This window comes from Macaca fascicularis, chromosome 14, assembly GCF_037993035.2.
Source record: "Macaca fascicularis isolate 582-1 chromosome 14, T2T-MFA8v1.1".
NCBI classification, from domain to species: Eukaryota; Metazoa; Chordata; class Mammalia; order Primates; family Cercopithecidae; genus Macaca; species Macaca fascicularis.
Genome location: NC_088388.1, coordinates 9,125,801 through 9,153,774, shown reverse-complemented (window position 1 = coordinate 9,153,774; position 27,974 = coordinate 9,125,801). Strand labels below are relative to the sequence as shown.

General features: G+C 50.3%; 1 protein-coding gene and 1 long non-coding RNA gene across 2 annotated transcripts in view; one reads left to right on the top strand and one right to left on the bottom strand.

The window, feature by feature from the left end:
• The first annotated feature begins 8 nt into the window (after positions 1-8).
• Positions 9-27,974, top strand: SLC22A20 (solute carrier family 22 member 20). The gene is made up of 10 exons (XM_065529426.2): positions 9-395; positions 467-570; positions 3,348-3,502; positions 6,862-7,030; positions 8,339-8,462; positions 9,311-9,426; positions 19,748-19,962; positions 23,993-24,101; positions 24,258-24,461; positions 27,534-27,974. The coding sequence occupies exons 1-10, from the start codon at positions 15-17 to the stop codon at positions 27,628-27,630; spliced, it is 1,674 nt and encodes a 557-aa protein (XP_065385498.1). The 5' UTR covers positions 9-14; the 3' UTR covers positions 27,631-27,974.
• The window catches only part of LOC101925064 (uncharacterized), a 29,015-nt gene continuing 9,873 nt past the window's right edge, over positions 8,833-27,974 (bottom strand). Inside the window, exons 4-5 of the long non-coding RNA XR_010581161.2 lie at positions 11,475-11,657; positions 8,833-11,308 (exon numbers count right to left, since the gene is read on the bottom strand). This is a non-coding gene — a long non-coding RNA (uncharacterized lncRNA). The remainder of the gene's footprint in view (positions 11,309-11,474; positions 11,658-27,974) is intronic.

Sequence of the window (27,974 nt, the reverse complement as noted above, 5' to 3'; positions counted from 1 at the left end):
CTCAGGTCAGGCCTATGGCCATGGCCTTCACAGACCTGCTGGACACTCTGGGCGGCATGGGCCGCTTCCAGCTCATCCATACGGCCCTGCTGTTGCTGTCTTGCGGCCTGCTGGCCTGCCACAACTTCCTGCAGAACTTCACGGCCGCTGTCCCCCCGCACCACTGCCGGGGCCCTGCCAACCACACTGAGGCCTCCACCAATGACTCAGGGGCCTGGCTGAGGGCCACCGTACCCCTGGACCAGCTTGGGGCCCCTGAGTCCCGCCGGTGCTTCACCAAGCCTCAGTGGGCCCTGCTGAGCCCCAACTCCTCCGGCCCGGACATGGCCACGGAGCGCTGCAAGGACGGCTGGGTCTATAACCACAGTGTTTTCCCATCCACCATCCTGATGGAGGTCAGAAGGGGCTGGGCGCGTGGGGGGCTGCTGCCGAGGCCCAGTCTGAAGCGCTCACGTCTTCCCTGCAGTGGGATCTGGTGTGTGAGGCCCGCACTCTCCGAGACCTGGCGCAGTCTGTCTACATGGCTGGGGTGCTGGTGGGGGCTGCCGTGTTTGGCAGCCTGGCAGACAGGTGAGCCCGTGGGGATAAGTGCCCCAGCCACCCAGTGCAGGCCAGAAAGCCTTGGCCTCTGCATTCATTTTTCTTTGTTACAGTTGATTTGTGCATTTTAAACAGATAATACACATAGTACATTCACATGGCTTCAAATCCCAAAAGGCACAGAAGAGCCTGCTGGGGATCACCCCTTTCCTGCCTGTGCCCCTCCCTGCAGTAACCCCCAGAGGGCAGCCTGGTTTCTATGTCTTTTACCAGAGACATTTTATGATTCTATGCAGTCAAGCAAGTGGGTGTATATGTTCTATTCCCCCATTTTTATTTTCCTGTTTTGTATTTGTTTTCTTCTTCATGTCCCCCCATTTTTTTCTTTGAGATGAGGTCTCACTATGTTGCCCAGGCTGGTCTCAAACTTCTAGGCTCAAGCAATTCTCCTGCCTCTGTCTCCCAAGTAGCTGAGGTGACAGGCCTAGCCATCCTTTTTTTATGCAAATGCTGGCATACACCCCACATGGTCCTGTACCCAGCTTTTTCTTCACTTTGGAGGCCTCCTCTCCTATTCCTTCAGAAAGAGCTGTCCCACCCCTCCTAGTCTTCACACTGCACCCCACTGTATGTATGAGCCAGTACGAACCCTAACTTGCTCCCCCTTATTTTTTAGGGTGAGGTCTCACTCTGTCACCCAGGCTGTAGTGCCGAGGTACGAACATAGCTCTCTGCAGCCTCAACCTTCTGGGCTCAAACGATCCTCCTGCTTCAGCCTCCCCAGTAGCTGGGACTACAGGCACCTACCAACACACCCAGCTAATTAAAAAAAAATTTTTTTTTTAGTAGAGATGGGGTCTCACTATATTGCCCAGGCTGGTCTCAAACTCCTGGGCTCAAGCAATCTTCCTCCCTCTACCTCCTACAGTGCGGGGATTACAGGTGTGAGCACTGCGCCCAGCCTAACTGACCCCTATTGACAGACGGCGATGTGCAGCCAGCTCATGGCTCTGAAGTTGGCTCCCACGTCTCTCTCTCTCTGCACCTCTTTCCCCTTCCTCCTCTTCGCTCTCTCTCCCCTCTCCCTTCTGCTCTGCCCTTCTTCTCTCAGTTCAGGTTTGGGGGGTCCTCCCGGACTCCACCCCACACTCTGGAATGTAGATGGCTCCCTGTGCCACACACCTCAGGCCCTCATCACACCATGTCATGACACATCCTGGTCTTTCTACATGTGAGCTTGTGTCTTATCCAGAGTGTCTCGTTTGTCACCAGCCCTCAACTCAGGCCCGTCACTTAGAGGTGATTAATGATCAATGAACATTGTGTCACAATGAATGAGTGAATGAAAGAATGCATGAAGAAATGAGTGAGGGGGTGAGTGAGTGGGTGAGTGGGTGAGTGGGTAAGTAAGTGGGTGAGTGGGTGGGTGACTGAGTGGGTGGGTGGGTGAGTGGGTGGGTGAGTGAGTGGGTGAGTGAGTGGGTGGGTGGGTGAGTGGGTGGTGAGTGGGTGAGTGGGTGGGTGAGTGGGTGAGTGGGTGGGTGAGTGGGTGGGTGGGTGGTGAGTGGGTGAGTGGGTGGGTGCGTGGGTGGGTGGGTGGGTGCGTGGGTGGGTGGGTGGGTGAGTGGGTGGGTGGGTGAATGGGTGGTGAGTGGGTGGGTGGGTGGGTGAGTGGGTGGTGAGTGGGTGGGTGGGTGGGTGAATGGGTGGTGAGTGGGTGGGTGGGTGGGTGAGTGAGTTGGTGGGTGAGTGAGTGGGTGGGTGGGTGTGTGGGTGGGTGGGTGGTGAGTGGGTGGGTGAGTGGGTGAGTGGGTGGGTGGGTGGGTGAATGGGTGGTGAGTGGGTGGGTGAGTGGGTGAGTGAGTTGGTGGGTGAGTGAGTGGGTGGGTGGGTGTGTGGGTGGGTGGGTGGTGAGTGGGTGGGTGAGTGGGTGAGTGGGTGGGTGGGTGGGTGAGTGGGTGGTGAGTGGGTGGGTGGGTGGGTGAATGGGTGGTGAGTGGGTGGGTGGGTGGGTGAGTGGGTAGGTGGGTGGGTGAGTGGGTGGGTGGGTGAATGGGTGGTGAGTGCGTGGGTGGGTGGGTGAGTGGGTGGTGAGTGGGTGGGTGGGTGGGTGGGTGAGTGGGTGGTGAGTGGGTGGGTGGGTGGGTGAGTGGGTGGGTGAGTGAGTGGGTGGGTGAGTGAGTGAGTGAATGAGTGAGAGGGTCATGGGGTGTGTGGAGAAGAAAAGCTGCCTCCCTTCTTGGCCTGCTTCCCTCCTGGCCAAATTGGGGTTGTGCGCTCTGGCCCTGGACCCTCATTTGCAAATAGGGCAAGTAACCCTGCACCCTGTCCTCGGCCCCGCTGTGGCATGGCAACCCTCTAGTCCACGTAAAGACTCAACCCTGGCTCCTGCTCCCACACTGGGGACTGGCCAAGGGCTCACCCGCTGTGAGTGCTGGTTCGAGGCCTCCCTCTAGCCAGAACAGTGCTCAGGTGACCTCTCCCCACCTGCCACACGCCCCTCTGGGGCTTTGTAGAGTCCCTGCCTTTCCTCGAGCCTGGACTAAATCTCCTTGCCAACGTCCTTCTACACCATGTCCCTGTGTCTGTGACTAACCTCTGCCACGAAGCCTGGGTCCCAGCAGTTTCAAGTTTCTGTTTTGGAGGGGTGGCTTTCGCGGGGTACCCCATCTTCCCCGTGACGTGACTGCCTTGATAACGCCCCTGCTCGGGTGGAAGGGGCAGGCGTGGGCTGCCAATTTGTTTCTTGGGGGATGCTGCTGCTGCCTCTCAAAACTCTAATGCCTGTGCCCATTCTCTGGACTCAGGCTGGGCCGCAAGGCCCCCCTGGTCTGGTCCTACCTGCAGCTGGCAGCTTCGGGGTCCGCCACAGCGTATTTCAGCTCCTTCAGTGCCTACTGCGTCTTCCGGTTCCTGATGGGCATGACCTTCTCTGGCATCATCCTCAACTCCCTCTCCCTGGGTGAGTCCAGCCGAGGAGAGGCCGAGAAGGACTGGGGCTCCTGAAAGAGTGGGGCGGGTGGGGGCAGGGGGCAGGGGCAGGGGGACACGGGGATGGCAACGTCCAGGGTCGTTGCACATTTTTCTCATGTTGTTTAGTTGGGATTCTCATCCAGCAACCTCATCTCAAAGCCTCCCGCCAGAGTTCTGGACTTGGGGGACCTGGGCTCCCGGGTAGTGGTGGCCCTGCTGGCTGTGGGTGGGGAGTCCCTGGATGGCCTTTCCCAGGTCTGGGCTTTAGTGTACTCATCTGTAAACTGAGAGGGTTAGGTTTATTTTATTTGTTAATTAGCCAAAAATAACCACTTACTAAGCACCTATTGTCTCCAGGCTTAGTGTGGGGACACAGAGGCTACAGGGACACAGGAGGGGAGTGAGCCATGATGGTCCCCAGGGCTGCAGCCAGTCCTGAAATTGTGTGACTCTAAAAAGGCTGGTGATTCCTCAGCTTCATGGTGGAGACCTGGCTCCTAATGCCAGCTTGGAGTGTTGTGCCCCCAAGTGATAAATGGCAGACTCAGTCCTCACTCTGGGCTGGTTCTGGGCAGTCCCTGGGTGGTCCTTGGAGAAAGCTTTGCAGGGCAGTAGGAAGCCCACCCAGGACACAGGCCTGCCACCCACCTATGCTTCATTTTAACACTTAGCTTGCTCCTGGGGACATCACTGGGCGCAGAAACTGCTGCCACCGTCAGCTGTGCAAAGATAGGATGGGTCTTTTATATCAGCGGTCAGGGAGAAATCTTGGGACCGGAGAACCAGGACGCACCAGGCCAGCACACCTGACCTCCCCTCCCTCTCCCAGCACAAAGTGGGATCTCAGCAAATTCCAGCCTACACAGCTCACTCTGCAGGGTGAGCATCCGGCCATGGCTTGAAACAGGTGTCCGAGGTCCACTTCATGCTGGAATGGGCTCTAACACCTACACAGACACATACAGACACACACACACACACACACACACACACACACGCATGCATGCATACGCATCAGAAACTGCCCAGCCTCTTAACACCTCCTGAGGCTGGAGAGGACGGGCGCTGTCTTAGGACATCTCAGCCTGTAAAGACGACTTTGCAGAGATTCTATCAAGTGCCCTGGAGCTCCCACCACAGGCCATGCCCTGCCTCGGGTCACACCGCACAAGTGTAGTGACCCCCCGCCTATGTATATATATATATATGCCTCCCCTCATGTTTGTTCCTGTGCACACTGTTCTGTATCTTGATTCTTCTACTTAACCAAGTTGTCACTGGTCCACTGCCTGATAGAGGACCTTCTAGTGCCTGGAGAGGCTCTAGAGGTTGCGGTGAACACAGCAAAGCCCAGCTCCTTGGGGTCCATGTTCTAGCGAGGGGCGATATCACCACCACGCATAACGAATCGTATAGTTTGTTCGAAGACAGTAAGTGCTACAGAGGAAAACCGAAGCCTGGAAAGGGGAGAAAAATGGCCAGATTGCCCGGGCACGGTGGCTCATGCCTATAATCCCAGCACTTTGGGAGGCCAAGGCGGGTAGATCACCTGAGGAGTTTGAGACCAGCCTGGCCAACATGGTAAAACCCCGTCTCTACTACAAATACAATTAGCCGGGCGTGGTGGCAGGCGCCTGTAATCCCAGCTACTCGGGAGACTGAGGCAAGAGAATTGCTTAACTTGGGAGGTGGAGGTTGCTGTGAGCCGAGATCGCACCACTGCCCTCCAGCCTGGGTGACAGAGTGAGACTCTGCCTCAATAAAACAAACAAAAAACCCCACAAAGAATGGCCAGGTTGGAGGAGAGGGGTCTGCAGTTTTAATTAGCGTGGTTTGGGAAGACTGCACTGAAAAGGGGTCATTCTGAGCGAAACTGGGAGGAGTTGAGGGAGTGAGCCCTGCAGGTTTCTGGGGTAGAACATTCCAGGCAGAGGGAACTGCCAGGCAGAGGCCCTGCCGTGGAAAGTGTGCCCAGGGTGAAGAGCAAGGAGGGCCCTGTGGCTGAAGCAGAGTTGGGAGGTGGGCGACAGGGGAGGTCGCGGAGGGCAGTTCTGCGTTCTAGGACCTCGGCTTTGCCTCTGAATGAGACAAGAGCCACTGGAGGATTTTGACCAGGGAGAGACCCGATCTGATTTAGGATTTGAGATCTGATAAGATTTATCTGGCTGCCATGTGACACCAGGACAGAAGCAGGGAGGCCGGTTAAGGGGCTACTGCTGTCATCAAGCAAGAGACCAGGTTGAGCTGGGCCATGGTGGCAGCAGTGGAGGCAGCGAGGAGAGCTCAGATTCCGGCTGAATTCTGAAGGATTTGCTGAAGGGCTGGACGCCCGGGCTTCTTGCCCACTGGGAAGAAGCTTCCTCATTAATTCGTTACAGCTGCCTCGTAAGGGTGTGTCGTCATTATTTAACCAGTCCCCTGTAGATGGACATTCAGGTTGTTCCAAGTTTTGCTCTTTACAAAAATTAGTGTTTTCTGTCTTTGCATGGGGTTGAGCACCTCTGCCCATTTTCCTTTTAGCTTGTTGGCTGTTTTCTAATTGATTTGTGAAAACTCTTCCAGTATTAGGGAAATTAGTCTTTCTTCTTTCTTTCTTTTTTTATTTTTTGAGACAGAGTCTAGCTCTGTCACCCAGGCTGGAGTGTAGTGGTCCAATTAATTTCAGCTCATTGCAACCTTCGCCTCCCAGGTTCAAGCAATTCTCGTGCCTCAGCCACTCGAGTAGCTGAGATTACAGGCACACAACACCATGCCCGGCTAATTTTTGTATTTTTAGTAGAGACAGGGTTTCGCCATGTTGTCCAGGCTTGTCTCAAACTCCTGACCTCAGGTGATCCACCCGCCTCAGCCTCTCAAAATGCTGGGATTACAGGAGTGAGCCACTGCACCCAGCCCAAAATTAATCCTTTATCTGTTAGTTGGGTTAGTTTATCTGTTAGTTGGGTTACAACAACTATATTTTTACGTTTTTTATTGACTTTTTTTGGCTTGACTTACGGTGTTTTGTTTTGTTTTATTCCAATGCAGACATTTTTTATTTTTACAACTCCAAGTTTGTCAACCTCCCCTTTTATTGCCTCTGGGTTTTGTGATGTCCTTGGAAAAGCCTTTCCCTACTCTAACATTGTAAAATAATCTCCCCTGATTTCTTCCGGCATTGTTGTGGTTTTATTGTTTGTTGAGTTCTTTGATCCACTTAGAATTCATCTGGAGTGCAGTAAGGACACCTTTGCCTGTGTCTCAGCAGGTCTCTGGAATGAGTTTAAGCTGTCAGAATCATAAGGGGGGTGTGGTGAATTAACCACATGGGTAGCTGAATGCCACTGCATGTCACTGTTTTCTCCCCAGTTGTGGAGTGGATGCCCACCCGGGGCCGGACTGTGGCAGGTATCTTGCTGGGGTACTCCTTCACCCTGGGCCAGCTCATCCTGGCGGGGATAGCCTACCTGATTCGCCCCTGGCGGTGCCTGCAGTTTGCCGTCTCTGCTCCTTTCCTGATCTTTTTCCTCTATTCTTGGTATGTCCTGAACAGAGTGGGGTGGGGGAGGGTGCACCTGTGTGGCCGAGTCTTCACCTGGCCCTGTGAGAGGTTGGGGTGTGCGGTGACCGGGACTTGTTGGACTTGACGTGGGACACGAAGGATGGCAGGCATTCGTGGAGGCTGCAAGCTCTCAAGTCCTCACAAATGGCTACTGGGACACTCTGGTAAAATCCATTGCATTGGTGTGGGGCCCTGGAACATCCCAAGAGCTTTTGCCTTCATCAACTCCTTCACATCCCTCAACATTTTATAAGTACTCTAAGTACTTATAAAGTTATAAGAATATAACTGGGGCATTTATAAGAGGGTAATGAGGCACAGCCTCATTACAGAAAGGGCCCATGACTCACTCAAGGCCACACAGCTGGGGTCAGAACCAGATTCAAAACCGGGTCTGGGACAGATGCGGTGGCTCACACCTGTAATCCTAGCACTTTGGGAGACTGAGGCAGGCAGATCACTTGAGGTCAGGAGTTTGAGACCAGCCTGGCCAACATGGTGAAACCCCGTCTCTAAAAATAAATAAATTAATTAATTAAATAAAATTAGCCGGGCATGGTGGTGGGTGCCTGTAATCCCAGCTACTCGGGAGGCTGAGGCAGGCAAATCACTTCAATCCGGGAGGCGGAAGTTGCAGTGAGCTGAGATTGTGCCACTGCACTCCAGCCTGGGCGACAGAGTGAGACTCTGTCTAAAAAAAGAAAAACCACGGGTCTGTTGAAATCCTAAGTCCTCTGTAGTTTTTGTCTGTTTGTTTTTTTGTTTTGTTTTGTTTTGTTTTTGAGATGGAGTCTCTCTCTGTTGCCCAGGCTGGAGTACAGTGGAGCGATCTCGGCTCTGCAACACCCACCTCCCAGGTTCAAGTGATTCTCCTGTCTCAGCCTCCCGAGTAGCTGTGATTACAGGCACACACCACCACGCCTGGCTAGTTTTCTTGTATTTTTAGTAGAGACGGGGTTTCATTATGTTGGCCAGGCTGGTCTTGAACTCCTGACCTCAGTCGATCCACCCTCCTGGGCCTCCCAAAGTGCTGGGATTACAGGTGTGAGCCACCGTGCCTGGCCAAGTCCTCTGTAGTCTTTAAATACTGTTCAGTGAGTCTCTGTATGATTTGCTGCAAAAAAAGGGAAGCTGGCAGGGCCCCCAGACTTCCTGATGCAACAGACAGGAGGACAGATCACCTTTTCTGGGTCTGAAAGAAGGTGGACAAGGAGCTATTGGGTTTGGGGAACAGAATGAGCTCTACCAGCCCCAGATCCTTCTTCTTCCTCCTCTCGATCCCAGGTGGCTTCCAGAGTCATCCCGCTGGCTCCTCCTGCATGGCAAGTCCCAGTTAGCTGTACAGAATCTGCAGAAGGTGGCTGCAATGAATGGAAGGAAGGAGGAAGGGGAAAGGCTGACCAAGGAGGTGAGCGAGCTGGGAGGAAGGAAGGGTGGGAACAGTCTTCAGTCTTGCTGGCAACCTCCAGTTGTACTAGAATTTAGCAACTTCCCAGGACTCACGTGCCATCCAGGTGTAGACGCTGGGAATACACAGTACAGGCAGAGTTCTGATGTGTGAAAGATGTTGTCTAGGTATTGAATGACTGTGTGATTTAGGATAAATAATTTAACTGCTTTGCTCATCAGTTGATCCATCTTTGCAATGAGGAAATAACCCTATTAACCTTGACATCCAGTTGAAATTTTAATAAAATAATAAACTAAAATTATTAAAATAGCAACCACAAAGTAAAATTACTGGGGAATCAATAACAAAAGTACTATCACAAATACCATTTATTATAAGATAGTTACCATTTATTATCAATACGCATCATTTCTCAAGCCCCATGCCAGGCACTAGGCTAAGAGCTTTATGTACATAACCTCGTTTCATGTCTCATTTTTGCCAATGAGGAAATTGAAGTGGGGACAGGTCAGGTAACTTGCCTGAGAACATATAGTAGGAAGTGGCAGAACCACTTGGAACCCTTGCTCTTATCTGACACAGTCTTCAAGTCTATACCAGGAATGGGGTGGGAGGCCCTCCAGAACCACAGAACCTCAGTACTGTTGGGGTTCGTGTTGGAGCTTCTCAACACCCTGGAAACAGCCCCTCAAGTGCCATCAGTCTTTGAATGGAGAGGAGACAAGGGCCAGCCACCTCACCAAAGACCTCAACCCCAGCTCTCCTCCACACAGATGAAGGGGTTCCCTGCAGGGATGTGGGGTCCCAGCTCCCTCGCTTCCCCTGAGCAGACTCTTCTCACCTAGGTGGTGAGCTCCTACATCCAGAGCGAGTTTGCAAGTGTCCACACCTCCAACTCAATCTTGGACCTCTTCCGAACCCCGGCCATCCGCAAGGTCACATGCTGTCTCATGGTGATCTGGTAGGTGACAGGCTCATGCCCAAGTCTTTAACCCAAGGCAGGGGCATGCTCTCTGACCCCACTGAAAAACTCTGTTCTGAAATACTCTTAATGCAATGAGCAGGTGAGCCGTGTGAACTCAATCTCTTCCCACACCCTTTTTCCAGCACTCGGCCTCTGCTGGACGCTGAGATGTGGTGACAGATGAGATATCATGCCAACCCAGGAACCCCATTTCTGGGCAGTGGGTCTCACCTGGGTGGGAGGACTACTGGAATCACCAAGGCAGCTTTTCCAGAATGTAACTTGTCCCATCCTGATATGCCCCTGGGGCGGGCTCTCCAGTGGATTCTGGGAAGTGTCCCACTCTGGAAAAAACACTTCTGGATCCAGAAGGGGATAGACAGGAAAATCGTAATTTCCATGCAGTGAGACATGTATCTTGACAGCATTTCTGCTAGCTGGGGCTGCTGAGGGCTTCAGGCAGGAGACAGCATTTAGACTAGTTTTAAAAGATGGTTAATCAAGTTTGCAAGGTGGGCAGGAAGGAATTCCTAACAGGTTCACAGGCATGAAGATGTGAAATGGACAAAAATACAAAGGCAGCCCATATGCAGTAGCGCCACCTACTGGAAGCTGACAAATCCTAAGGGGAAGGGCTGATAAAAAACAACCGTGTTGATTTCATTCCACTGGATTTCCTGCACATTTAAATAATTGGTGTTGATAACAACAGGGACTACAGGCAATGAATTATTATCCATTTTCTTTCTTTTTCTTTCTTTCTTTCTTTCTTTCTTTCTTTCTTTCTTTCTTTCTTTCTTTCTTTCTCTTTCTTTCTTTCTTTCTTCTTTTTCTTCTTCCCCTTTCTTTCTTTCTTTCTTTTGTTTTTCTTTTTCTTTCTTTCTTTTTTTTTTTTTTTTGAGACGGAGTCTCCCTCTGTCTCCAGGCTGGAGTGCAGTGGTGCGATCTTGGCTCACTGTAACCTCCGCCTCCCGGGTTCAAGCAATTCTCCTGCCTCAGCCTCCCAAGTAGATAGGACTACAGGTACGCGCCACTACACCCAGCTAATTTTTGTATTTTTAGTAGAGGCGGGCAGCTATCTGTTTTCTGTAGCAGACTGGGGAGTCGCTTTTAGTAGATATCAGCTGGGCTCTGAGGCCAGACTATCCATGTGACCTGAGCAAGTAAGGGAGCCCAGCCTCCTGGGGCCTCTTTCCTACATCTGTAAGGTCCTTGTGAGGATCCAGAGTTTAGACATGAGGCCAGCCCTGGTGACTCATGTGTGTAATCCCAGCACTATGGCAGGCAGAGGCGGGAGGATTGTTTGAGCCCATGAGTTCCAGACCAGCTTGGTCAACACAGGGAGATCCCGCGCCTGCCGAGCATGGAGGGCTGTTACCTGTGGTTCCAGCTACTTGGGACTGAGGTGGGAGAATCGCTTGAATGCAGGAGTTGGAGGCTGCAGTGCTCTGTGCTCTCACCGCTGCACTCCAGCCTAGGTGACAGAGCGAGAACCCGTGTGGAGGAAAAAAAAAAAAAAAAAAAAAACAGTTAAGGCACATAAAGCACTTAAACCACAGGTGGCCCCCTGGGAAGCTCTGGGGTATAGAATCTTTCCTCTGGTTTGGATTTGGGGCTGTGACCCCTGTGTACTGGGAAGATGGGACGGCCCCCGACTCTGGGAGGCTGTGAGGGCTTCTGTCCCCAACAGCGTGGCAGGCAGCGCAGTTCTGGCTCTGGGGAGCGAGGGGCCTCCTGCGAACCCGAGTCCAGGAGGGGTGTCTTCCTGCGGTAGCCCCGCCGGCCTGGGCTTGCCTTTCCTCCACCTTCCTCTTTCCGCGAAGGAGAAACAGATCCTGAGTTCAAAACTCCAGAGCAGAAAGTCCTGTCTTGGATCCTTCTGGAAAGAGTAAGCAAAAGCCCGTTTTAGTTGAGAAAGTGACTCAGCAGCCATCCGGAGCTCTCTGCCTGCAGGTGGGGCCATTCTCCCATGAAGCCGACCCGACCCGACCCGCTCAAAGCTGCCCCAGGCACCGCAGGTTTGGTTCGTGCACGCTGGGACTTACCAACCGCACCCGGAAAATCGGAGCCATTTCCAAATGTTTCGCTTCGCTGCCGGCTGGGAGCCACGCCAGGCTCGCGCCTGGGATCAATTGCACAGTCCTGGCTTTGGGGAGCGGGAGGCGGCGAGCGTGCTCCCCTACCCCTTCCTCGCCAGTGTGTCTGGGTTGAGGTGGGGATGGGGAGTCCTGGGGTTCGAAAAAGGATGAGGGAGGAGAAAGAGGAATTGTTAGGAACTGGTGAACTTTCACAAACTTCCACAAACCCTATGGTAAATGCCTTCAATTAACTGGGATTTTTTCTTTACTGGTTGATTGATTTGATTGAGACAAGGTCTTGCTCTGGCACCCAGGCTGGAGTGCAGCGGCACAATCGTAGCTCACTGCAGCCTCGACCTCCTGGGCTCAAACGATCCTCCCACCGCAGCCTCTGTAGTAGCTAGGACTACAGGTGCCTGCTACCAAGCCCGGGCTAATTCTTAAAAATAGAGATGGGGTGAGGTCTTGCAATGTCGCCCAGGCTGGTCTAGAACTCCTGGACTGAAGAGATCCTCCCCCTTGGTCTCGCAAAGTGCTGGAATAACAGGCTTGAGCCACCTTGTGGTTTTTTTTCTAAATTCTGAAAAGCACGCATATTCATTGTTAAAAACTTTTTTTTCCCCAAAGGATCCAGAAACAGGCCGGGCGCGGTGGCTCAAGCCTGTAATCCCAGCACTTTGGGAGGCCGAGACGGGCAGATCACGAGGTCAGGAGATCGAGACCATCCTGGCTAACCCGGTGAAACCCCACCTCCACTAAAAAATACAAAAAACTAGCCAGGCGAGGTGGCGGGCGCCTGTAGTCCCAGCTACTCGGGAGGCTGAGGCAGGAGAATGGCGTAAACCCGGGAGGCGGAGCTTGCAGTGAGCTGAGATCCGGCCACAGCACTCCAGCCTGGGCGACAGAGCCAGACTCAGTCTCAGGAAAAAAAAAAAAAGAATCCAGAAACAGATAGGCAGTGTAGCGCATTGGTTAAGAAGCAGGACTGTGGAATCTGCTCCTTCGGTTTGAATCTCAGCTCTGCCACTTACTGACTTTGTGATCCTGGGCAAGTTACTTAACCGCTCTGTGCCTCAGTTTCTCCATTTGTAACATGGGCATCATAATAGAACCTACCACATAAGGTTGTTGTGAAAATTAGTCTGCAAAGGAGGTGGAACAATGCCTGAATGCGAGTTGTTTTCTGTTATCAGATATACAAGTGAATATTCCTCTCAACCTACTCTCCCTTCCACCTCTGAACATCTCCCATCTCCCATTTCTGTCAGGCATGAATTTGTACCCTTGAAGATACATGTACTAAGGTACATCCATGACACCCACATACTTACACACACACATACACACACACACATACACACGTTCTTATAGAAATGGATTTAATAGTGGCTGGGTGTGGTGGCTCATGCCTGTAATCCCAGCACTTTGGGAGGCCGAGGTGGGTGGATCACCTGAGTCAGGAGTTCGAGACCAGCCTGTCCAACATGGTGAAACTCCATCTCTACTGAAAATATGAAAATTAGCCACGTGTGGTGGCGTGCACCTGTAGTCCCAGCTACTTGGGAGGCTGAGGCAGGAGAATCACTTGAACCCAGGAGACGGAGGCTGCAGCAAGCCAAGATCTTGCCACTGTACTCCAGCCTGGGCAACAGAGTGAGGCAGAGTGTCTCAAGAGAAAAAAAAACAGGATTAATACTCTACCTATTCTGCTTTTGTTTTTTTAAATAACTTAATCACATCTGTAAAAACTTTTACAACATTACATGTAACCAGCTCCTGGCGTGTGATAGCTTTGCAATAAATATTTGCTGAGTGAATGAACCAATGAATGAATGAATGAATTTTAGAATATTGTGAGCCACAGAATTATAAGATGAAAAGGAATCTTAGAGAATGTCTTGTGCATTCTCCCTGCCACTGCCAGTCTCTCCTCAGTGGCAATGCTGGCTGGTCATGGTCCAGTCTCTCTGGGAAGACTCCGTTTCTGGAGCTCACATTCTCAGGAGCCTTTCCGCCTTCTTTCCTCCTAGGTTAGCAGACATGTTAACAAGCAAAAGATCTGAATGTAAACCTGGTGGTTTTTGACTGAGTGTCCCTCAACTTTCTCAATGGTCACTTTATTTTTTGTGTAATGTTTTAGTCTTATATTGCTATGTAACAAATCACTATAATTTAGTGGCTTCAAATGACACCCATTTATGAGCTTACAATTCTCCAGGCCAGAAGTGCCAGCTGGGTTCTCTGCTCAGGCTCTTAGGAGGCTGGAACGAAGCCTCCTTTCTGGAGGCTCTGGGGAAGAAATCACAGCCAAGTTCATTTCAATTGTTGGTTCGATTTAACCGCTTACAGCTGTAGGATTTAGGTCTCCATTTCCTTACAGGCTGTTAGTCAAGGGACACCCTCAGATCCTAGAAGCCATCTATATTGCTGGCTAAGTGGCCTCCTCCATCTCAAAGGAACATCTTCCTCACATCAAATCTCTCCCATGCTTTGCATCTCCAACTCCCGGTCTTTGAGCTCTAGACCCAGATTTTTTTTTTTTTCTTTTTTTTTTGAGACGGAGTCTCACTCTGTCACCCAGGCTGGAGTGCAGTGGCCGGATCTCAGCTCACTGCAAGCTCCGCCTCCCAGGTTTACGCCATTCTCCTGCCTCAGCCTCCCGAGTAGCTGGGACTGCAGGCGCCCGCCACCTCGCCCGGCTAGTTTTTTGTATTTTTTTAGTAGAGACGGGGTTTCACGGGGTTAGCCAGGATGGTCTCGATCTCCTGACCTTGTGATCCGCCCGTCTTGGCCTCCCAAAGTGCTGGGATTACAGGCTTGAGCCACCGCGCCCAGCCTTAGACCCAGATTTAAATCTCATGTAATTAGACCAGGCCCTCCCAGAAAACTCTCTCTGTTTTAAAGTCAAGTGATTTGGGACCGGAATTACATCTGAAAAATCCGTTCACAACACCTAGATTAGTGTTCGAATAACTGGGAGAAGGTTTGTGTTCACCCAGGCCAGGAATTTGACGGATCATCTTGGAGTTCTTCTTCCCACATATAGTTTTATTTATTTATCTTTTTCCGAGGCAGAGTCTTACTCTGTCGCCCAGGCTGGAGTGCAGCGGCGCCACCTCAGCTCACTGCAACCTCTGTCAACTGTGTTCAAGCAATTCTCCTGCCTCAGCCTCCCGAGTAGCTGGGACTACAGGTGTGTGCCACCACACCTGGCTAATTTTTGTACTTTTAGTAGAGACAGGTTTTCTCTATGTGGGCCAGGCTGGTCTTGAACTCCTGACCTGAAGGGATCTGCCCACCTCAGCCTCCCAAAATGCTGGGATTACAGGCATGAGTCACCGCACCTGGCCCACATATACTTTTTGTTGAAGTATCACACACATGCAACAATGTACAAGGCTCAGTTTGACAAATTCTCACGAACTGTACACACCCATTAATCAACAAACTGGTCAAGAAACAGAACATGATCAGCCTGCAGAAGCCCCGCCCCACCGTGTCTTCTTCACTCCTTACCCTCCCCTAAGGGAATCACTATCCTTATTTCTAATGCCACAGATTACATTAGCCTGTTTTTGAGCCTTATATAACTTGAGCTACATAGTTTTGTAATTTATACTGTTTGTGAGATGCACTCACGTTGTCATATGTAATTTAGTTCGTTCTTTGTGTATAACAATCCATGGTACGAATATACTACTTGTGGTAGACGGAATAATGACCCCCAAAGATGTCTGAATCTTTATAGATTTTCTGTAAATATATATTTATTCCAAAATTAAAATTATTTTTAAAAAGCAAGGTATGCAGTAGAATCAGATACTTGCAGAAACCAATATCCAACAAAAAAACATACCCAGAAAATATATCTATATATAATAGAGATATTACTAGAAATCGGTAAGTAATCCCTGGAATCTGTAAATGTGTTACCTTCTATGGCAGAAGGGACTTTGCAGATGTAAGTAAGGATCTTTTTTTTTTTTTTTTTTTTTTTTTTGAGACGGAGTCTCGCTCTGTCTCCCGGGCTGGAGTTGCAGTGTCCGGATCTCAGCTCACTGCAAGCTCCGCCTCCCGGGTTCACGCCATTCTCCTGCCTCAGCCTCCCGAGTAGCTGGAACTACAGGCGCCGCCACCTCGCCCGGCTAGTTTTTTTTTTGTATTTTTTAGTAGAGACGGGGTTTCACCATGTTCACCAGGATGGTCTCGATCTCCTGACCTCATGATCCACCCGTCTCGGCCTCCCAAAGTGCTGGGATTACAGGCTTGAGCCACCGCGTCCGGCCGTAAGTAAGGATCTTGACGGAGGATTACCCTGGATTATCTGAGTGGGCCCAGTCCAATCACAAGGGTCCCTTTAAGTGGCAGAAGAAGGTCAGAGAGAGAGACCTTTGGAGATGCTGTGTGCTGCTGGCTTTGAAGACAGAGGAAGGAGCCACAAGCTAAGGAATGCAGGCAGCCTCTAGAAGCTGGCAAAGGCAAGCAAACAGCTTCTCCTGTGGAGCTTCCGAAGGAACACAGCCCTGCCCACACTCTGACATTGGCTTAGTAACACACATGTTAGGCTTCTTACTTCCAGAAGTGTAAGATAATACATTTGTGTTGTTTTATGGCACTAAATTTGTGGTAATCTGTTATAGCAGCAATTGGAAACTAATACAGAAACTTTACCAATTTTTTTTTTTTTTGAGACAGACTCTCGCCCTGTTGCCCAGGCTAGAATCCAGTGGCGCAATCTCAGCTCACTGCAACCTCCTCCACCTCCTGGGTTCAAGAGATTCTCTGCCTCAGCCTCCCGAGTAGCTGGGAGTACAGGCGTGTGCCACCATGCCCAGCTAATTTTTTGTATCTTTAGTAGAGGCAGGGTTTCACCGTGTTAGCCAGGATGGTCTCAATCTCCTGACCTTGTGATCCGCAGATCTTGGCCTCCTAAAGTGCTGGGATTACAGTTGTGAGCCACCGTGCCCGGCCTACCTATTTTACTGCTGAAGGACACTGGGCTTTTCCCAGGTTGGGCTGTTACAAATAGTGCTGCTATACATATTCTTGTACATTTCTCTTGGTGAGAAAACACACCTGTCTTTCTTTTCTTTTCTCTTTCTTTCTTTCTTTTTCTTTCTTTCTTTCTTTCCTTCTTTCTTCCTCTTTTCTTTCTTTCTTTTTCTTTCTTTTTTTCTTTCTTTCCCTCCCTCCCTCCCTCCCTCCCCTTTCTTTTCTTTTCTTTTCTTTTTCCTTCCTTCCTTCCCTCCCTCCCTCCCTCCCTCCCTCCCTCCCTTCCTTCCTTCCCTCCTTCCTTCCTTCCCTCCTTCCTTTGTATGGAGACAGTATCTCACTATGTTGCCCAGGCTGATCTTGAATTCCTAAGCTCAAGCGATTCTCCCACCTCAGCCTCCCAAAGTGCTGGAATTACAGATGTGAGCCACTGTGCTGGGCCCACGCTTGCATTTCTGTCAGATACATACCTAGGATTGGCATTGCTGGATCATAAAGTATGGGTGTGGTTCTCTGTAATAGAAGCAAGCAGTTTTCCAAAGTGGTTATGCCAATTCACACCCTTATCAGAAGCATATGAGTTCAGCTTGTTCCACATCCCTAGTAACACTTGGTATTGTCTGCAATTTAATTTTAGCCGTTATAGTGAGTGTGTAGTGATATTGTACTGTGATTTCCAATTCTCTGATGTCTTAAGGAATGAAAAATATTTGCATGAACTTACTGGTATTTTGGATAGCTTGTTTTTTGTGAAATGCTTATCCAAGACTTCTGCCAATTTTTCTACAGGATTATCTTTTTTCTTATTGCCTTACATAAGAATTTTTTTTTTTTTTCTTGGCCAGGCGCGGTGGCTCATGCCTGTAATCCCAGCACTTTCGGAGGCTGAGGCGGGCAGATAACTTGAGGTCAGGCGTTTGAGACCAGCCTGGTCAGCACGGTAAAACCCCGTCTCTACTAAAAATACAAAATTAGCTGGGTGTGGTGGTGTGCACCTGTAATCCCAGCTACTTGGAAAGCTGATGCAGGAGAATTGTTTGAACCTTGGAGGCAGAGGTTGCAGTGAGCCGAGATTATGCCACTGCACTCCAGCCTGGGCAAAAAGAGTGAGACTCCATCTCAAAAAAAAAAAAAAATTATATATATATACCCATGTATACATTTTTTTCTGGATAAAATTTATTTTCTGAATATTAGTTTTCACAAATATATTCTGTTAGCTTATCTTCATAAAATTTTGAAATAAATGTATATTTATTCTTCTATAAATGTATAATTATAGAAAAGTTGCAAAGATAGTACAGACAGTTCCTGTATCCACTTCACCCAGTTTCCCCTCATATTATCATCTTAAATTACCTTAGTACATTTGTCAAAAGTAATAATTTAAGATTGGTAATTTACTATTAACTAAACTAGAGATTTATTTGGATTTCACCAGTTGGTATATCCCATTACATTTAGTCATTATATCTTCTTAGTCTCCTTTGATCTGTGGCCGTTTGTTAGTCTTTCCTTATTTTTCATGACCTTGACAGTTCTGAAAAGTATTGGTAAGGTATTTTGTAGAATGTCCCTCAATTTGGATTTTTTTTTCTTTTGCCCAGGCTGGAGTGCAATGGCATGATCTTGGCTCACTGCAACCTCTGCGTCCCGGGTTCAAGTGATTCTCCTGCCTCAGCCTCCCAAGTAACTGGGATTACAGGCATGCACCATAACGCCTGGCTAATTTTTGCATTTTTAGTAGCGATGGGGTTTCACCGTGTTGGTCTGGCTGGTTTTGAACTCCTGACTTCAGATGATCCACCAGCCTGGCCTCCCAAGGTTCTGGGATTACAAGCGTGAGCCACTGTGCCTGGCCTCAGTTTGGATTTGTCTGATGGTTTTCTCATGATTAAACTGGGATTGTGGATTTGGGAAAGGAGAACCATGGAGGTGATATGAGCTTCTCATCATATCATATCATATCATATCATATCATATCATATCATACCATATGAGGGCATATGTGATGTCAACATGACTGATTACTGGTGATGCTGAAGTTAATCCCTTGGTTAAGGTAGTGTCTATCACGTTTCTCCACTGTAAAAATAATGTTCTCTTTCCATATTCTTTTTTTACTTTTAAATTTTAATCTATTTATTTATTTTGAGACAGGTTATGAGACTGGCTCATTTTTGTACTTTTGGTAGAAATGGGGTTTCACCATGTTGCCAAGGCTAGTCTTGAACTCCTGGGCTGAAGCGATCCACCCACCTCAGCCTCCCAAAGTGCTGGGATTAAAAGTGTGAGCCACTGTGAGCTGCCTCTTTCCATATACTATTATTTGAAAGTGAGTCCAGTCCGCATTCAACGGGAGGGAAACTAACTTTCATCTCCTGAAGGAATGGATTTTTTTGTTTGTTTGTTTTGTTTTGTTTGAGATGGAGTCTCCCTCTGTCACCCAGGCTGGAGTGCAGTGGCGTGATCTCAGCTTACTGCAACCTCCGCCTCCTGGGTTCAAGCAATTCTCTGCCTCAGCCTCCTGAGTAGCTGGGATTACAGATGCCTGGCTAATTTTTGTATTTTTAGTAGAGATGGGGGTTTCACCATCTTGGCCAGGCTGGTCTTGAACTCCTGACCTCGTGATCCACCCACCTTGGCCTCTCAAAGTGCTGGGATTACAGGTGTGAGTCACTGCTCTCAGCCAAGGAATGGAATATTCACATATATTGTTTGGAGTTCTTCTGTAAGAAAGACTTTTTTATTAAATCATTTATTTATATAGGCTCATGTATAATCACGTAGTTTAAATACTTTGGGTTATAATTCAACGACGTTTTTCCTTTATTTAGTAGATACTACATTCTTTACCTTATTTCCCAAATTGCTCCAACTTTGGCCATTGGGAGCTCTTCCACATTGCCTCCTGTGTCCTTTGACCTTCCTCCATCTTCTTCTCTTTTTATTTTTTAGCACTGCCTTAATTTCGGCACCTAGGTGGTACTGCAGAGAAAAGCAAACACACTCCAGAACCCGTGCACTGGATCCAGGAGTGGGTGGTGGAAAGGGATGTGGAGGGAGGGGTCTGAACTCTAACGCTAAAGACAGAGACTTAGGAGACCGGGAAGGGGTGTTTATGGAAAGTCAGGGAATTTTACTCCCCGAGGGGAGGAATCCTGTGTCATCCATCTTTGAGTCCCCTCCCCTGGGCTCAGAACAGTAAACCATGGGGTGAACAAGGACCATTCCACTGCCTCTCCCAGGTTCTCCAACTCTGTGGCTTACTATGGCCTGGCCATGGACCTGCAGAAGTTTGGGCTCAGCCTTTACCTGGTGCAGGCCCTGTTTGGAATCATCGACATCCCGGCCATGCTCGTGGCCACCGCCACCATGATTTACATGGGCCGCCGGGCCACGGTGGCCTCCTTCCTCATCCTGGCCAGGCTCATGGTGATCGCCAACATGTTTGTGCCAGAAGGTGAGTCACCCACTTCTGCCCTTGCTGCCCACCAAGAACTGGGAACCTCTGGGGTCTGATAGACAACAAATTTCACGTGGCAACAATGCTGAGGGGTGTGTCTCCGGATCTGAAAAGAAAGCAACTGTTAGGCTGAGAACGGTGGCTCACACCTGTAATCCCAGCACTTTGGGAGGCCAAGGCGGGCAGATCACCTGAGGTTAGGAGTTCCAGACCAGCCTGGCCAACGTGGTGAAACCCCGTCTCTACTAAAAATACAAAAAAAGGCCGGGCGCGGTGGCTCAAGCCTGTAATCCCAGCACTTTGGGAGGCCGAGACGGGTGGATCACGAGGTCAGGAGATCGAGACCATCCTGGATAACACGGTGAAACCCCGTCTCTACTAAGAAATACAAAAAACTAGCCGGGCGAGGTGGCAGGTGCCTGTAGTCCCAGCTACTCGGGAGGCTGAGGCCGGAGAATGGTGTGAACCCGGGAGGCGGAGCTTGCAGTGAGCTGAGATCCGGCCACTGCACTCCAGCCTGGGCTACAGAGCGAGACTCCGTCTCAAAAAAAAAAAAACAAAAAACAAAAAACAAAAAAAAAAACAAAAAAATTAGCTGGGTGTGGCGGTGTGCACCTGTAATCCCAGCTACTTGGGAGGCCAAGGCAGGAGAATCACTTGAACCTGGAAGGTGGAGGTTGCAGTGACCAAGATCGTGCCATTGCAATCCAGCATGGGTGACAGAGCAAGACTCCACCTCAAAGAAAAAAAAAAAGAAAGAAAGAAAAAGAAAAAGAAAGCGACTGTTGATTACTAGAGTTTGTATTAAGCACTTAGTGCCCAGTGGCAATTAGGGGCAGGTGGAGGCCTTGAGCCTTGGCCCTCAGAGCTTCTACTGTGTGGCCAGGGAGGTTAGACAGGTGCATCTAAGTGGCTGGAGAGCACAGGAGCTGGCTCCGTGTGGCCAGCATTGTGTGCGGCCCCTGAAGTCTGAGCAGGCAGCATGTCCAAGGGTTGAGAAGTTAGGATTCAAACCTCAGCTGGACTGGCCCTGGAACAGTGGTTTGCAAACCTGGCTAAAATGACCTTCACTGGGAGCGCTTTGAAAACTCCCAGGGCCCGGGTGCTCCATGCCAGTGCCCTGGGAATCTCAAGGAGTAGGACTTAACCCTCAGTATTTTACAAACTGTCCAGTGAGTCCAGCAAGACGTCAGGTTTGAATAGCAGCAACATAGAGCATGTGATAAGCCCTTTGCCCATTGTGACTGCAGCCTTGGCTGTGGGCAGGTTGTCCAACTTCTCTGTGCCTCGGCTCTTTACCTGTAAAAGTGGATAAATGTTATTATTGGTATCTTGACCTATTTTCTTCCAATCTTTTTTTCCTATTTATAGATTTGTATTTAGCATAGTTGAGATCATATTTTATATGTTTATATATACAAAAATGTAAATAGGATACATATATCTATATGTATATATGTGCATGTGTACATATATATAATGTGCCCTTCTTTCATTGTATGTTGAAACATACACATGCTTTTCCATGTTAGCACAAATGTTTCATGGACCTGATGATCACTCATCGCCCAGACTGGAGTGCTGTGGTGCTCACTGCAACCTCTGCCTCCTAGGTTCAGGTGATTCCCCTGCCTTAGCCTGCAGAGTAACTGGGATTAGAGATGTGTGCCACCATGCCCGGCTAATTTTTGTATTTTTAGTAGAGACAGGGTTTCATCATTTTGGCCAGGGTGGTCTCGAACTCATGACCTCAAGTGATCTGCCCACCTTGGCCTCCCAAAGTGCTGGGATTACAGTCATGAGCCACTGTGCCTGGCCTCATGGACCTGATTTTTTATTACTATACGATCCTTCCTTCCTTCCTTCCTTCCTTCCTTCCTTCCTTCCTTCCTTCCTTCCTCCCTTCCTCCCTCCCTCCCTCCCTTCCTCCCTCCCTCCCTCCCTTCCTCCCTTCCTCCTTTCCTCCCTCCCTGCATTTCTTCCTTCCTTTTTCTTTCTTTTCTTTTTTGAGACAGAGTCTCACTCTATGGCTCAGGCTGGAGTACAGTGGCACAATCATGGCTCACTGCAGCCTCGACCTCCCAGACTCAAGCAATCCTCCCACCTTAGCCTCCTGAGTAGCTGGGACTACAGGTGCATTCCACCACACCTGGCTAATTTTCTGTATTTTTGTGTAGAGACAGGGTTTGCCATGTTGCCTAGGCTGGTCTCAAACTCCTGGGCTCAAGCGATCTGACTGCCTTGGTCTCCCAAAGTGCTGGGGTTATAGACGTGAGCCACTGCACCCAGCCTAGATAATGTTTCATCTGGATTGGTGTTTCTAACTCTGGCTTCACAATAGATTCTCTTGGGAACCTTTAAAAAATACCCAAATTCAAGCCTATCCGCAGTCGGTCTTGCTAGAGTGGGTAGTGAGTAAGACCCAGGTGTGAGTGTTTTATAAAATCTCCGCACCTGATTCCAGTGTGCAGCAGCCAGTGCTGCCATCCAGCCAGAGAAGGCACCATCATTTCCTTGACTGCTGCCCCAATGTTGGATGTCTGAATAGGGGTTTTGCTATTTATAAACAACAGCAGGATAAGCATATTGAAAATGAGGGCAATGGGCTGGGCGCAGTGGCTCATGCTTGTAATCCCAATACTTTGGGAGGCCGAGGTGGGTGGATCACCTGAGGGCAGGAGTTCGAGACCAGCCTGGCCAACATGGTGAAACCCTGTCTCTACTAAAAATAATAAAATTAGCTGGGCATGGTGGTGCGCACCTGTAATTCCAGCTACTCAGGAGGCCGAGGCAGGAGAATCGCTTGAACCCAGGAGGCAGAGGTTGCAGTGAGCCAAGATTGTGCCACTGCACTCCAGCCTCAGTGACAGAGTGAGACTCTATCTCAAAAAAAAAAAAAAAAGAAAAAAAAAAGGAAAAGAAAGAAAATGAAGGCAATGGCAAACATTTAATGGGCACTTTGCATCCCTGGCATCATGTCCAGCTTACACCAACCCCATGAAGCAGGTGCTGCTATTTTCCTCTTTTTTTTTTTTTTTTTTTTTGAGATGGAGTCTCGCTCTGTCGCCCAGGCTGGAGTGCAGTGGTGCAATCTCGGCTCACTGCAAACTCCACCTCCCGGGTTCACGCCATTCTCCTGCCTCAGCCTCCCGAGTAGCTGGGACTACAGGTGCCCGCCACCACGCCCAGCTAATTTTTTGTATTTTTAGTAGAGACGGAGTTTCACCATGTTAGCCAGGATGGTCTCGATCTCCTGACCTCGTGATCCGCCCGTCTCGTCCTCCCAGAGTGCTGGGATTACAGGCGTGAGCCACTGCACCCGGCCAATCTTCCTCATTTTACCGGTGAGGACAGGGAGGTGCAAAGGGGGTAAGAAACAGTGACCAAGGGCCAGGCGCGGTGGCTCAAGCCTGTAATCCCAGCACTTTGGGAGGCCGAGACGGGCGGATCACAAGGTCAGGAGATCGAGACCATCCTGGCTAACATGGTGAAACCCCGTCTCTACTAAAAATACAAAAAAAACTAGCCGGGCGAGGTGGCGGGCGCCTGTAGTCCCAGCTACTTGGGAGGCTGAGGCAGGAGAATGGCATAAACCCGGGAGGCGGAGCTTGCAGTGAGCTGAGATCCGGCCACTGCACTCCAGCCTGGGCGACAGAGCGAGACTCTGTCTCAAAAAAAAAAAAAAAAAAAAAAAAGAAACAGTGACCAAGGTCAGCCAGCGGGGTGAGAGCTGCGATTTGAATCCAGGCCTGACTCTAAAGCACCTGCCTACCCAGCAGGACTTGGCAGCAGATGCAAATAAGGGAGCAAGGAGGCAGAAGTCAGAGAAGGGCAGTTGGGGGACTCCTGGGTCCCAGAAACAGTTGGGAAGGGGAGATGGTGGAAATCCTGGTTCTTCTCTGGGTTCTGAGTGGGCTCTGCCTCTTCCCCCCGGCCTATCCCCTCCTGAGGCTCCGCCCCTCTCCACTGCACCCTGGGCCTCCCCATCCTCCCTCCCTCCTCAGCTCCACCCCACTGCCCTGTCTAGGCATGCAGATCCTGCGCACGGCCCAGGCAGCGCTGGGCGAAGGCTGCCTGGCCAGCTCCTTCATCTGCGTGTACCTGTTTACAGGCGAACTGTACCCCACAGAGATCAGGTGGGTGCATGGGGGGAGACACTGCAGGTTGAGACCTGCTGGGCTCACTGAGGCAGGATCCCCGGTCCCTCCTGTCCTCTGACACTCAGGGCACGGCTCTCTTGGGCCCCTCGGGGGGCAGGTCGCTGCACTGACCCATCCACACACCTCCCACAGGCAGATGGGGATGGGCTTCGCCTCGGTCTACGCCCGCCTTGGGGGCCTGGCGGCACCCCTGGTTACCACACTTGGGGAGTACAGCACCATCCTGCCGCCTGTGAGCTTCGGGGCCACCGCAGTCCTGGCTGGGCTGGCTGGCTGCTTCCTGACCGAGACCCACAACGCACCCCTGGTAGAGACCATCGCAGCGATGGAGAGGTGGTGAGGGGCCTCCTGCACCAACAGGTCGAAAGTTACAGGAAATAACTGGGGGGCAAATGGGGTGCTCTCCTCACTCCTGCGCATCGGAAACATCCTGGCTGGATGCACCAGAGCTGTGAGATGCCTCCCCCACCTCTATCTACAATGGCTTAGCTTTCCCCAAGAACGGACCCGATCATGAAGGTTTTAAAAAGAATAAACTGTGAACCAGGAAACACGTGGGTTGGAAGTGAGAACTGGCAGAGAAGTGGGGAGAGGACAGCAGGGGAAACTGAAGCAAACACAGGCCCCCGTGGTTGCTGTGCAGGCTTCAAATTTGGTTCTGGGCTTCCTCCCAACAGAAAGGGAGACCCCATTCATGACTACTCTTGGAGAGGAAAACGAATACCAGCCCCTCAGGAGAGCGAAGCTTTCCATTTTCCTCAGCATTTAGCACTAGGAGAGGTTTCTCTTCTCTTCTTGGCCTCTTTTTTTTTTTTTTTTTTTTTGAGATCATCTTGGCTTCAAGTGTGGGTCTCATTAGAAAAGTCACTAAGGTAACAGCAATGCCCTGGACAATGTTTCTAAAACAAACGCAAGAGGGGATTTGATCTGGCTGCTGCTTGCAGCATTTCTTAGCAACAGTGGGCTCAGGGAAGACCTTTAGTTTGCGGGAATGGTGACAGGGACAGTAGCAGGGCCCGTGTGTAACCCTCTCTGAAGGTCGGCTTGATCCCAAAGGTGGACCCATCCGTACCCAGTGGCCTGTATAGGTGCTGTGTTTGCAACCCTGAAATGACTCCCATCAACACCCCATCTCTAACCTCAGCCATGGGCCAAGGTTGCACTGTAAGAAATCAAGGATATATTCTTTGGCTAGTCCTATCATTTCTTTTCTTCTTCTTCTTTTTTTTTTTTTTTTTTTTTTGAGATGGAGTTTCACTCCGTCGCCCAGGCTGGAGTGTGGTGGCACGATCGCGACTCACTGCAACCTCTGCCTCCCAGGTTCAAGTGATTGTCCTGCCTCAACCTCCCAAGTAGCTGGGATTACAGGCGTGCACCCTTGCGCCTGGCTAATTTTTGTATTTTTAGTGGAGATGGAGTTTCACCATCTTGGCCAGGCTGGTCTTGAACTCCTGACCTCATGATCCACCCACCTCGGCCTCCCAAAGTGCTGGGATTACAGGCATGAGCCATTGCGCCCAGCCCAAGTCCTATCATTTCTGCCTCCAGAATAGACTTAAATCTGTCATTCTCTCTCCAGCCCTGTGTCCATGGCCCTACATCAAGCCACCATGTATTGTCTCTTGTCTGGACAACTATGAGAGCCTCATATCCTCCCCTGTCCCTGTCCACTTTATTCCCTGCAGGCCAAGCGGGGGAAGACAGGCTTCATCTGGGCGCTGAGCAGGGCTTGGAGAGGATGAGGGTGTGGGAAGCAGAGTGGCAAAGTGTGTGCATGAGCCAGGTGCAGTGGCTCACACCTGTAATCCCAGCACTTTGGGAGACTGAGGCGGGTGGATCACCTGAGGTCAGGAGTTTGAGACCAACCTGGCCAACATTGCGAAACCCCGTCTCTACTAAAAATACAAAAATTAGCCAGGTGTGGTGGTGGGTGCCTGTAGTCCCAGCTACTTGGGAGGCTGAGGCAGGAGAATTGCTTGAACCTGGGAGGTGGAGATTGCAGTGAGCCGAGATCGTGCCACTGCACTCCAGCCTGGGCGACAGAGCAAGACTCCGTCTCGGTGGGGTGGGGGTGGGGGAGTGGGAAGATTAAGTCAATTGACTAAAATATTATAAATAGAAGAGTTAAAAAGCAGGGATAGAAACATTGATAAAACAGTATGAATGCTGAAAAAAATCCAAATATGGAACCAGCTAAAAGTAGACGGGAGAAATGGGCAAGATATGAAATGATTAAAACAAGAGGATAACAGGCCAGGCATGGTGGCTCACACCTGTAATCCCAGCACTTTCGGAGGCAGAAGCAGGCGGATCACGAGGTCAGGAGTTCGAGACCAGCCTGGCTAACACAGTGAAACCCCGTCTCTGCTAAAAATACAAAAATGAGCCGGGAATGGTGGTGCGCCTGTAGTCCCAGCTACTCAGGAGGCTGAGGCAGGAGAATCGCTTTAACCCAGGAGGTGGAGGTTGCAGTGAGCCGAGATTGCACCACTGCACTCCAGCTTGGGGTGACAGAGCAAGACTTCGTCTCAAAACAAAAAAACAAAAAAACAAAAAAACTAAGATAATTCAGTGGGAAAGCAGTTATCAGTGTCCACAATGCAAAGATAAAAATAAATAGAAGCAATTAGAACATAAATCATTTCAAAGACTAGAGGGTTCTTTTTTAAGGCAATAGGCCAGGCACAGTGGCTCATACCTGTAATCCCAGCACTTTGAGAGGTCGAGGCGGGAGGATCGCTTGAGCCTAGGAGTTCAAGACCAGCCTGGGTAACATAGCAAGACCCTCATTTCTATCCCCCACCCACCAAAAAAAGGCAAAATTGGATCTGGTCAAATAATAGAAAGCCAGTGGGGTAGCCTTGGACTATTTGGGACTGAGGGGGCCTCAAAGTCCAGGCAAGCCCCCCCGCCACCCTCAACCTGCCCTGACTTCTTGAAAAGCCAAACAGGGAAGGGCAGGAGTGGCTCAGAGCCCCAACCTTTGCCCCTCCCTGCCTCCTGGGGTGGGAGAAGAAGGGCGCTAATAGTGCCCAGTCCCTGGGGGTGTCTGCTGGCCCCTGTTCTCCAGCCAAGTGACCTCGGGCACATGTCCAGCCTCTAGGTCCTCATCTGTAAGACTCTTCGTTGAACTCCTTGACCCTGCAGCTCTTTCAAGTCTGTCTCCAGACACGCCAGCCTCTGCCAGCTGTGAGACCCCAGGGATAGAGCAAGGAGGGAGCTGGAGGGACAATAGGAGGGTGGCCGCCAGGGTGCCCGAGATAATCCGGAGGAGGGGCCGCTGCAGCGTTCACCTCCCTTCTGGATTCAGGAGGGTGGAGCTGCACCCTGTGCATATGGCACCACCCTCCCCACGACATGCACACCGCCTGCCCCTCACCACTGCCTTCTGCCTTTTCATTTCTACAGGGCCAAAGAAGCCTCTTCCAAGAAACATGTAGAAGAGAAGAGTGAAGAAATTTCTCTTCAGCAGCTGAGAACATCTCCCCTCAGAGAAACCATCTAAGCTGCCCGGAGCCTGGTGCTTGCTAGCAGCACCTGAGCCGATGTCCAGACGGCCCCCTGGGGGCTTCTCCTGGAAGCCCCTGGGGATACTGGTACTGAACTGGAGGAAAGGTCGCTGAAAACATGTGGCTCCTATAGAGAGCCACCCACAAGCCAGGGCTGCTTGGAGGGAAACTCCCACCAGAAACAGCCAATCTGCGTTACAAATGCATAGAAAGCCAGGAGAAGCCAGTCCCAAGGACCAAAGGAGAGACTGTTTTCCTTTCCCATCCCCAATGTGCCCCTTAAAATGTCTCAGTATTAGTCCATTCTTGCACTCCTATAAAGAAGTACCTGAGATTGGGT

Coding starts and splice junctions, on each gene's coding strand:
- SLC22A20 (XM_065529426.2), top strand. CDS start 15: ATGGCCATGGCCTTCACAGACCTGCTGGACACTCTGGGCGGCATGGGC. Junction 3,503..6,861: donor CCTCAACTCCCTCTCCCTGG/GTGAGTCCAGCC, acceptor TTTTCTCCCCAG/TTGTGGAGTGGATGCCCACC. Junction 24,462..27,533: donor ATCGCAGCGATGGAGAGGTG/GTGAGGGGCCTC, acceptor TCATTTCTACAG/GGCCAAAGAAGCCTCTTCCA.